The sequence below is a fragment of the Hetaerina americana genome, unplaced genomic scaffold (genome assembly GCF_022747635.1).
Source record: "Hetaerina americana unplaced genomic scaffold, ioHetAmer1.1.p SCAF_10, whole genome shotgun sequence".
NCBI classification, from domain to species: domain Eukaryota; kingdom Metazoa; phylum Arthropoda; class Insecta; order Odonata; family Calopterygidae; genus Hetaerina; species Hetaerina americana.
In genome coordinates, this window is record NW_027286070.1 from 42,930,995 (window position 1) to 42,943,197 (window position 12,203).

Consider the following 12,203-nt stretch of genomic DNA (forward strand, 5'->3'; position numbering starts at 1 on the left):
AAGTTACTATTAGTTTCGCATCGAAAAATCGGAGAGAAGTCGTCAACTAGTTGACGGATGATATGTAGCTTAGTAATCAAGTCAGGTCATGGAAGAAAATTTTCGTACTGGGTATGATTTTTAAGATACATGGACAAATGATAGTCTAGGAGTCAAATATGGTTAAATTGCTCTCTTTACGGTAGAAACGCTCAAAAGGTGATTGTGCTGGTGAATTTTCCCGTGCATTGCCTCTTTCTGGGAATTCCGATACGAATAGTGAACAACAAAAAAACAGCTATTGGTAAGTTTCCTTACATAGTGTGTTCTCTTAATCGTAAATTATAACGAAAACCATTATCGTGTTCACTCTTCTACATCTCATTCTTGGATTGAAAACTTTATGTATTCACTTTTGCTATCTATTGCTTGTTATAAATAAACACCCGGTTCATATTTCACGTATTCCGACTTGCATAATTAAATCACGCTTAGCTGCGTATTCCATTTGAATTTCATGTGTGCCGAGTCTATAGTCCTTGGTAACTGCATTTGAAAATAACAACTGCCCTGCACTCTGGCGGGAAATTGATCTTTTTGTTTGAAATAACTTCCACGTGAACGTCCTTCTGGTAAACACTTTTAATAACAGTAAATATATTCTTTCCGCGTTTTGATAGAAATGTAAATAAAAACTCAATCAATGGTTTTTTATTGAATTTACTGCATCTTCGATAGCGATTTCACAAGCTCTCCCATGCATTACGCATTTTCCCTACTTGTTTCCACGTGCCTTTTCTGCATTTCCGTTTGGAATCGGAAGTCGATCGCCTTTCTTGTCACGTTCGCCCTTGTTATTCCCTGCCGCTCTCACTCGCCTAGTTGCTTCCTCCAGCCATCCCACTTCATTCTTTCTCTTCCATTCTCACATCTTGCTAAGGAGCATTCCACCAACGATCTTACCGGAGGTTCTCCTTCCTCGATGAGTCGCCTACCTACCTTTTTTCGTATTTCCTTCGAGTGGATCACTTTTTCTCCGACTCCTCTGTCAACTTTGTCTGACCCACATTCGCATCTTTGATCGCAGTGTATACTTGCTCTGGAATATTTGTGTTCCCTCCCAATTACGAAGACGTTTACTTGCCTTTGATATTGCTAAATAATTTTAGGTTGTATTTCTATTGCTAATGTAGCCTCAAGTGCTTCATCTAGCGATCGATTTTTTTAATGCTTCGCTGTACAGAGGAATATATATATTTTCGCGATGAGATTGTTAAAACAATGAGGATAAAACCTCCTAGTCATGAAGCTTTCCAACCTACATAAAAACCACCTGCGCTATCACGTAAAGAGGTTTCATGTATTCATTCTTGCTACTGTTCGGCTAGCAGGCTCACAGACTCATCAAATGCAGCACTCAGAAATTGGGAATTGAAACCAGCGAGAGAGTAGGGTTTTTCCTCGTTTGGCGCTCGTTTTTGTCCTTTTTGGTTAATGATGACTTTTTAATAACGAAAAATCAGACTAGTCTTTGTTTGTTTTTGAGAGCTATTTTAATAGGCTGTTAATATCTTTTACCGAGACCGGTTAGTGTAAGCGTCATACCTCAAATGATAGTCGTTAAAGCAATGTAGATTCTTTCGATAAAAAGAAATATCCTATTTCCTAGGTATTTACTGTAAATTGAAAGGAACCCAGATGTTTTTCAGTGCGTCCTTAGAATTTCCATTTTCGCTTAAGGTAGCTTTTCCCATTAGACCTATAGCAGAGTGACAATCAATGTTATTTACGATTGCAATTTACTCGTATTATCATTTTTGATCTTTATCCATATTAAAGTCATTTCAGGGATCTCACAGGAATCGCTTTTTTTGTAGTCTTTTCTTCGATCAAATCACAAGCTCATTTTCTTTCGCTGTATGTATTAGTAGGTACACGAGTAGAGAGTTAAATGGTGCAATCTAATCTATTTGTGTTTAGTTTCATGGCGAAGACCATGTACTTTTATTTAAAAGTATGTTTGTTTAAATTCTTTTTTCTCTGATGTCTGTCAAAAGGGTTCGGAAACCTGCCTCTTTCAACACCCGCTGCATTAGGTTTTGATAATATCTGCCACAACGAAATGAAATAAGGCCAAAATTTGGCAAATAATTATATTTATAACAGAATCTTATATAATATCATTACTTGACGCCGTGGTGTTAGCGGTGACCTCGAAGGTTAAGTGTTCATACATCGCCTCAGTGATAAATGTTGTGAGTTTACGGGGCGATATGACCGCTACTGGGAGAGTTAAACAACAGCATTTTCTCTGAGCGCTCATCACGGTATCATCTCTGGCAATGTCGGCACGTGATCTGTCCCTATACCTTTGATACACACACCCACAAGCCTTAGGTAGGCATGATTTGTTCTTTGCAAATATTATGATTTTTTCCCATTGAGTTTGGTGGAGTGGATTGGTGAGATAACTACGGCATTCAGATCGGATTCCGCCCGCAAAGTTATCACTGAATTGCGAAAAAATTTCCAACCCCTCAAAAATTGGCAACGACAGGGCTAAGTGAGTAATGCCTTATTGCATCCATACCCTCGGACACCCTTGTTCCAAAACGTTTCCATATTCCTATCCTACGGCAATTATACCTGCAGGGTGACATAGATAACGTGGCTAATTGGATCAAAATCAACAAAATGGAGATAAACATTGCAAAAACTATCCACATCTCATTCTCCAAAAGGAAGGCAGGTGAGGGAAGGGTATATAAAATAATGGGAGAAACGATTGTAACAAAAGATAATTGTAAATATCTAGGGGTACACCTAAGTAAAGACTTAGGGTGGGGACTTCACACAGATTATGTGGTAGGCAAGGCCTTTAAATCGCTCCACTGGGTCATGCGGAGCCTCAAAGGAAGCACTAAATCAACTAAAGAATTGGCCTACAAAACAATTGTAAGGCCTATTGTCGAATATGCGACCACAGTATGGGATCCCTTTGAAATAGGGCATGTGAAAAAATTAGAAGCAGTGCAAAGGAAGGCTGCCAGGTACGTTTTAGGGCGACATAGGCAGACCGACAGTGTAAGTGACATGCTAGGCTCACTAGGATGGGGGTCACTAAAGAACAGACGGAAGCTGAATAGACTGTGTGCCATTTTTAAAATATTGAAAGCTGACGGAGGCTGGAAAGAACTGAACGAGAGTGTAAATAAGCCATGTTATCTCGGCAGGAATGATCACCCGCTTAAAATCAAATTCATGCCCCAAAGGACAAACACCGCCAAGTTTTCGTTCCTAAATATGGGAATCAAAGAGTGGAACCAGCTGCCTGATGAACTCTTTAAGCCCTTACCCAAAAGCATTAAATCATTTAGGCGTGAATGCAAAAGGTATACATGATGGGATTGTTAAATGACACTATTTAATGGCGACTATTTAATGACACTGTGATATGTTTTAAGAATGACTACTGTTTGTTATATCATGTCATTGCCACCCGGCTTATCGCCTAACAGCAATGTATCCCAAATAAATAAAAAATAAATAAATAAGTGTGTATCGCTGTGTAGATAGATATCTATGCATGAATTCAAGGATGGCGAACCTTTTGGCGATTGAATGCCTACGTTTATGTACGTAATAGGAGTACAAAAACTCTTAACTCACGTGCCGACTCATCGAGTGATCACTGTGGAATCGCCCGTAGTACCTCCTAGGTGTGCATGCCACTTCTGGCACGATTGCCTTAGGTTCGGCACCCCCGATCTATACATAGTGTCTGCCTCTGCTCACCTACGTATATCTAACCTTCGGCCTGTTACATTCGTGTTTCCCCTGTGGTATTTGAATTGCTTGTAGGTCTAGCTTTCATCCCTCCAGCTTACCTATGGCCAAACTTTGTCAATATCGTCCCCTAATTCTAATTTTTACTAAGCACATTCTTGGAGGATGTTCCATGTACGTCAACGATCGATGCAAAACAACACTTGCACTGATACCGGCCTTGGGAAAAGAGGAACGCGGCGAACGAACAGGATACGCTAACTTACGGAATCTGCGCGGTTATTTCCCATCCCCAGCTTCCCCCGAGGCACCCTTCCGGCGGCGTGGTCACCTCAGCCGTGCTCTCGTAATCAACATCCCCGAGGCTCCCCCCTCTCCTCCAGCTCCTTTTTAGAAGACTCTCCCGGCCGCCCACGCTCCTCCTACCCCCTCCTTTCCTTCCCTCTCTCTCCCCCCTCCCCCGGCTCTGTCCCGACACGAGATTTCTCTTCTACAAGGACGTGGAAAACGACAAACACGGCCAATGATGGGAGCCATACGGACGCGAAGGCCTTGCGAATGTGGAAATGTCGGTCGACCGGTAAGGCGTCTCCTCTCTCCCTCCGTCCCCTCTTCTTAACCCCTCCCCTCCCCGGTACGCCATCCCTCATCCATCAGTACTCCCCTCGCCCCGAAGCGGATTCCTCCTCTTCCTTCCTCGTCGTCGTATCTCCTCTCCCCCATCGCCTCCGCGTCTCCTCCACCCGTTAGCCCCCCGAGAGGGTGGAGGGAAGGGGGCCACGGGGGGGAAGCGATAGGGGGACGTCGGAGTCCGTCGCGGAGAATGCCAATTGCCGTGACGGAAGGGATTTTGACGGTGCTTGCCCATCGCTTGACAATCGGTCCGATCTTCCCGATTGAGATTGCGGTGCTCAGGAAAGGCCCGTGGAGAATCCACGCTCACGAACGACGCGCATTACGCACTGTCTCACTTCCTTCATCTCGAGGATTGAAAATTCGCGGATTATCATTCCGTCCGCAAAGATAAAGTTGATGGTCCCGATCCCTGCACACACCCCTCTTCCCCCCATACCCGCTTTCGCCTGGAGATACGCAGATTTGTGGATTTAGGTCGCATCAGTGGGTCGGTATTCGAAACGCTTATCCCTGAATGTTTCTAAGGAAATATGAGCACTTCACCTCAGACCTCGACTCATTGTAAAAATTCTTCGCCGATGATCCAAAAGGGAAACTCGAAATGGCGGATTTGACAAGGTTCCAAGTATTGTCTCTCGTACTTCACAGAATTCTACGCATTTCACTTAGTGCTACGTGGCAGCGCCGGTCTGTTTAACAGTTATTTCTTTTCTCCTGCATGACTTTGAGCTGGTTCGAGTGATTCGAGTCTAGCGCGACACAGGGCAATCCGGAAGCAGTGAATCTGATACAAAACAATTATATGAGTATAGCAGCAAGGAAGCATGAATTTCCTGTCTTTCAAACGCTGCCAGGAGTCAATAACTGGCTGAATTACTCAAATTTGCAGAGTGCGAAAGTTTTTCACGAGCTATGATTGTTATTAAATCGTTCCGTATCACGTTAGACGGTGATGCAGTCGTATTGTGAAATCTTCATTACGAGGTGTAAATTTTCTTTATTCGCTTTCCTCTGGAGTCAGGAGTAAGTAGAACTCAGGAAGTAGTCAGGACGCAGAGGAAGTAGACAGAAGGAGTCTGGACTCAGGAGTAAGTTTCCAAAAGGGAAGGAAACAAGAAATAAATGCCAATATATATATATATATATATATATATATATATATATATATATATATAACACAAATAGAATAGCAACAGTTAAAAGGATACTCACCCGGTAAATTGTTCGAGCTTTCGGCCCTCTCAGAGGCCTTCTTCAAGTCCTTGTCCTTCAAGTGACTTGAAGAAGGCCTCTGAGAGGGCCGAAAGCTCGAACAATTTACCGTGTGAGTGTCCTTTTAAATGTTGCTATTCTATTTGTGTTCTATTATGCCGTCCCATATCGGTTTACTACGAAACCTCTTGTGTTTCTGGCCTCTTTTCGTGCTGCGGTACGCGCGGTAATCCTCAGTGTGACATATGCTCTGTATAACATTTTTAAGGAGAAAAGGGAGAGTGAAAAGGAAAGTGACTTATTTAAGAGTTTATGACTCTTCAATGGCGATGAATTTGTCATATTTATTGATTTGGAATGGTTCCTAACGTGACTTCAGCCTGCAGTTATGTTCAAACCATTTTTCTTATATGTTCATTTATGTGGAGTAAGTCATGCTCTGGAATAAATGGGAAAAAGGTTTGTTTTAAAGGATGTCGTTCAGTTTAGAATTTGTTATTTAGCTTCGTTATCATTTATAACCTCGCGCTTGTTAAATAATTGCGAGTCACCCAATGAATGATGTGGCAGATGAATGAATGAGTTACGAAAATGAATGGTACGTACTTGTTTACCAATATCGGACTCTCAACTTGTCCTCTGACAGTGAAATGGTTTTTTAGTCACGAAAAGTATGAATTGATGGACGAAAGTAGGCAAGGCCACGTCAGAACAGCTTTCGCAAAAATCATCTTAACGATCTTCACACGGATCCTTATCACATCCCAGCGAAGTGGTGTCAAAATTCGAACATGTTACTACTTCGTAACATCTCATAGAGATCGTGAGGAAACAGCGGTACCTACCGGCTGTAGGCACATTTAAGACGGAGCAAATAAAAGGTATTAATATCTCTTCAGAGCCGTTTCTCTTTTGACAAGTCAAACGGCCCATAGGAATGATTGTCATTCCTATGTCAACCCAAGAGAAAGTGGCCATCAGTTTTAGCCGTCAATCATTTGCATATTTCATTTTAGTTTTGCGCTTTTGTTGATACAATATTATTTTGCAGCTAACAGAGTCAAGTGCGACTGTAAACTTCATACCATTTAAAATAAAGGCTTCGTTTTTTATGCCCTTATCTTTGAAGTCGTTCAGATCATTTTTGAAAAATAAATTGACGGTCTTTCATTTGTTCCCATTCAACCTGCTATTTTTTGAGAAACATTTGTCATTCCTTTCCTTAAATGAACATATATTTTATTACAATATCATAAAAATTTAACGGATAACCTTCACTTGCGATTCAATTTTTTTTTGCTCTAGTTGTCAAGTTTTATTCATTAATATATTCTCACATGTGAGCAGAACCATGAAAGCAATACCATACACCTGGTCTTTAGTAATTGTTCGTGATTGAATGAATATACTATTTTATGAAATGACAGATTGGAAAATACGCAAATGTATTAACGTATCAGCACATGACTTTCTAATTTTCAATAGTAATTCACCTTTCTTACTGTCTTTTTTCACTGAAAATCGGAATACTTGTCTGGTTGAAAGTACAATAAAAATTTTTATACCAAAAGTAATCAAGTTAAAAAGAGTATTTGACGTGATTTTTGTTATTTAAGCCCTCATTTTAAATTTGTAGTACACAGAGTATATATTATTCGATAATTAGCTAGGGTAATATAAGAGATCAGTAATGTTATGACTGTATTAAATTTGCATAATTCCCGCGGAAAAGAACTTTGTATAGAAGTTTACAATAATTGGGTCAATGCTAAGGTATATAGATTCAAGTATACTCTATTCTATTTCTTTATGCATCGGGTTGTGAATGTAAGGCATTTATTCGGGTGCCCTTTTAAATGAAAACACGGGGCAATGTTGTTAATGAAAATCAAAATTAAGCGAATGCATAATGAAATCATATCTGTCGCGGAAAATACTCGCGAAATCTGTCATGAGCAATTCCTCAAGATAAATATACCATACGCCTGGTCATTTATGATTGTTCGTGATTGTGCAAATTAGTCTGATGACTTTGCATACCCTCATACTAAAAAATAAACCTGAAGGCAGTTATGGGATTGTCATGAGATGAATTGATGGTGTAAAATTGAATGAGGGGAGATTTCGGTCAGGTGGTGGGGAAAAGAGAGAGAGAGCGGGACGTGAATTGTCTGTTGAAAGAATCCTCACCGTCCCGCCAATGGAGGATCAATATTGACCGACTCCCATTCTACACTCCACCGGTTTCACGTACAGGTTATTAGGGGCGAGATCACCCAGGACCGAAGATGGATTCCGCGGTTTCCCACCAGTGCTGGCGCGGGCGGGTTTGGAGAGGGGTTTAAACGTCTCCGGGCCAGCGACCGATTCTCCAACCTCCCCATCTGAGCGTCCCACCTTCGATGTCCTTCCTATCGTGCCCCCACCCATACTCCTGCCTCCTCCTATGCTCCCTCCCCCGCGAGTATCACCCGCCCCTCCGCTTTCCACAGTACTATCTCCTCCTCGGCGCGCAACACCCGTGGCCTCCAAAAGGCGGCTTCTTCGGCGTCAGAGTGGCTTGAGGGGCCTCCGGCTGGATCCGCTTTCACTCCTTCGGATACACCCCTTGCGCGCCCCCCCATACTCTACCGCCTTTCTCCCTCGTTCCCTCCACTCCCTCCCTTGCTTCCTCCTCCCCACCCCCACCCAGCCTCGCGTCTCTTCGTAGTTATTCCTCCGCCTCGCCCCCACCCCACCCCTTACTTTTAGCCGCTAACAGATGTCACGGGTGGAAGCAGTGCGGGGATTTCTAACTTGAATCAAGGACCCTAGGAATCTTATGCGGGGTAAATTATGCCTCCTAATGCATGTGTTGCGTTTCTAGCCATGTTCGCTGTAGACTACAATATATTGGAGTGGAATCACGCGTGTCCTATCAGGATTGTTCAGGGAAGAGGGGAGTAATTGTGCTCGGTGGAGATTCCAATTATTGCGAATTCCGTCACGCTAACCTGCAAGTAATGAGGGAATTTCGCGCTTATGGAAAACTCAGGAAATTTAGAGGATGCGCAGGAAAAATCGATTTTCGAAACATTTCAAGAAGGAAAGTTCCTCACCTGTGCTGTGAAAGGCCTTGAGAGTTATCTGAATACTCGGCATTGGACACACTATGTTATTTTTATGACTGTGTGCGAGGTTAATGCATATGAATATAATATAATGTATTTTTATTGTTGTTATTGTGCAAGTTTCTCCAAGAAGAGAAGCATTGCCACAGGGATATAATGGCATACAGGTACATTGCCTGAATATAAAGGTATGACGAAGGAGCTACAATTTTACTGCGGAATAATATCAATCAAGTGGATAGAACCACATCTACGATAGTTGAATGATGGAAATAACGCTAATCAACGTCATTTCTGTGTCGATATGATTGGATTCCGCAAGGTATACGCCGAGATAACATCTAGTTCGATTTTTCAACGGCCACCGATATATAATACTTTTAATGTATCCACAACGATCGCCTTAAATGCCTGCCGGACTGAATGTTCCCTTTTCGACGTTTCCATACAAGTATGGTCTTGTGCTTTGCGGCAAGTGTAACATAATGTAATATAATTTCCTTTTCCTCACTTGCCTCAATGGCTAATCGGCTAATAATAAGCTATTGCAGAAAATGTTAATGGCTTTGATAATGTTTTTCCTTCAATATTTTTTAATGTGTGTTGAATTTTATGTTATTTGACTTTGTAATTAATGTTATGTTTTCCCTGTCCAGTTTTTCCTTGCTAAGAAAGTAGTTGTATGTGGCATCTGGTCAATCATGTAAACAGAGAAGTCTCAGAACAATTTTCTCCTCTTATATAATAATAATAATAATAATAATAATAATAATTGGGCCCGTTCGAGCACGATCGGGCATTTATTGTTTCAATTTGTTTTTTGGGGTGCCTTATGTTTAAACCCCCAATACAATTTCGTAAATTTTACAAAATACAAAATATGAGTTACATGCCATTCCTTTCCGTTACTCTCCCCGTTCTTACTTTATCTTTTGTTAATAAATCTTTCCAATATTTTCCTAATCGGTTCCTCATGTAGGTATTGCCCAATTTGTTGGACGTTGTGCAAATACCCAAGGATAGCTTCCAGTTCGCGTCTTTCCTCGGCATAAATTGGGCAATAAAGGACTCTATGTATTGCCGTGTCCTCCTCCATCATGCATTCACACGTCCCCTCCTTTTTTTCCCTATTTTCTTGAGGTATGATCTAAACTCCCCGTGGCCCGTTAAAATTTGCGTAATACCGTTGTAAGTTTTAAAGTTGATCTTCATTCTTTCCTTCACGCTAGGTAAAAATTGTCTGGTTGTTTTACCCTTTTCTAATGTTTCCCATTCCCGTTCCCACATATCCAGGAAATACGCTCTTATAAAATTCCTGTTCCTGCTCCATTTCTCAGTTGGAGACAAAGCTACATCTCCCAGAGTAGCCTCTTCCATCTGTTTCATCCGTACCTTGATTCTTCTTTCCTCTATTGAGAACGTTATCGGCTGTATCCCAGTTATTATTTGTAGAGCTTCATTACAGACCGTATTGTAGCTCCCGGATATTGCAATTAGGCAAGATCTTTGGGCCTCTTCCAGTTTTCTCCGGATTCTGCTCTAATTGAGTCTCTCTCCCCACACCTCACTGCCGTATGCCAATATTGGGATGGTGACTCCGTTGTATATAGTTCTCCTCTTATATGGAGGATAGCGGCAGGGATATAGGTAATCAATCGGAATTGCCTTCGTATTTGATAATTAGAGAAATTTTAACATCAATCTAAATTGCCATTGATCTCCAGTAATACAACCAAGCATATTTCTTAAGCCTGCCGAACAACCTCGTCCCTCAAAGAATGAAGAAATTCCTCCGCCTTTAATGCTTTAAATTCTGCTGCTGAAGTTTCTGAACCGCTTAGCGATCGTAATCATTACAGTAATTTAATTATTTCCTTTTCTAATTTCTTTTTTATCTTGATAATAACTCCGTGGAAAATGCTGAGAAGCTGAGTAAGACAATATGCACAATGGCAACGATGAAAATACCAAAATACTTGAAGTCGGCTTCTTATCGGCTTAAATCGGTTTATGAGAGCAATAGCTCATGGGTACCCATCGCAATTTTTCCTTTTTACCCATTCTTTGAAGGAAAAATGTCGGTAAAAAAGAGAAGTACATTCTTAGGTATCGAACAGTGACGTTCGACTGCTTGCATACCTATACTGACAATCAGGACATTTTTCCCCGAGTCCGTTTTGGGATGCTTTCTTGCTGTAAACCAGTATTCACAGAAAAATTTTATTGCGAGTTGTTACGTATTGATCTGTTTATTAGTATTCACTCTCTGTTTCTCATCCCGTTACTATTTCAAGTTTCTAATTAGAGAGATAGTTGAGGCCGAGACTGTAGAATTCCATTGTAATGTGTGGAAAGAAGCACAATATCGAGTTTGCGTTCCACAGAAAGTATATTTATTATTTTGTTATTTGTATTTATAGTCTTTTAAATATTTTTCTATGGACCGTATAGTCGATATTGTCTTACTTTCCTCTCATTGGTTTTATATTGAAATTTTATCGTACTGTACCTTCCTACTGCAATAGGAAGCATTACACTTTGTTGATTGGTTTTATTTCTCGACATCCTGAAGGCTAAAGAAAGATTGTTTTAAAAAAAAATACATGGAAATATTTCCGCAGAATTTAATATGGAAAACATGGCTATTACATGGAGTTGTTTTATTCATTATTTTAATTAAGCTTGCGTCGGTTTTTTCATTATTTTTTTTCTTTTTTTTCCATAGGGGACGTACGGACCTCACTGCTGGCCGGCTCGTACTTCAACATTACTTGGCACCTGGCTTATCCACATCGAGTAAGTTTGAAATAAAATATTGCACCATTTATATGATATTTCGTAATTACTCGTAATATCCTCATTCCTTTGATTGCAGAATCAGCAGGTTATTTTTGCATTTTTTTGTGGAAAGTTAATGAGTTAATGAACGTATAAAATGTATGCAAGCGTAGTTGAAATGCCAGAGTCCTCTCTTTCAATATTCTTTTTAACTCGATTCGAATACTTTTTTTGCATTGAAATGTCAGAGCTTCTAAACTATAATAGACCAAATAAGCGTTGGAAATTACTTCTACATAGTCTAAGAAATCCCCTGCTTAACCATCATTTTTGCAAAAATCGTCATGATTTTTGGCTGGGAAACGACTAAGTGCTATGTATTTCCCGGAACTCCTTCCCTCGCAAAATTTTTGGATATCAGAATGAATTACTGCTCGTCGTTTATGCTAAAACAAGTGGAGACATACGCGAGGGGAATCCTTATTAGTTAATGGTTAGCTCACAGTGATTCTTTCTCTTCGCCCACTCTTCTTGTAGTGTGCTGAATAAATAATTCGTTGAGCTCCTTGCCCTCAATACCTCCTCCTCTGTGCCGAGGCGTTGCCGTGCCTCCATGAGTCACTAGATCCGTGTAGTAATTTGAAAAATGCTCGAATGATAAAGCCTCTCCTTCAATGCGTGGTGTGTTACCCGGACCGTAAG

General features: G+C 40.9%; 1 protein-coding gene across 2 annotated transcripts in view; it reads left to right on the top strand.

Annotated features, from left to right (window-relative positions):
- The window catches only part of nahoda (DOMON-like domain-containing protein nahoda), a 187,777-nt gene that overhangs the window by 86,528 nt on the left and 89,046 nt on the right, over nucleotides 1-12,203 (top strand). For both annotated transcript variants that reach the window (XM_071598568.1, XM_071598569.1), the window contains exon 3: nucleotides 11,449-11,519. In XM_071598568.1, the coding sequence (XP_071454669.1) occupies nucleotides 11,449-11,519 (71 nt within the window). The remainder of the gene's footprint in view (nucleotides 1-11,448; nucleotides 11,520-12,203) is intronic.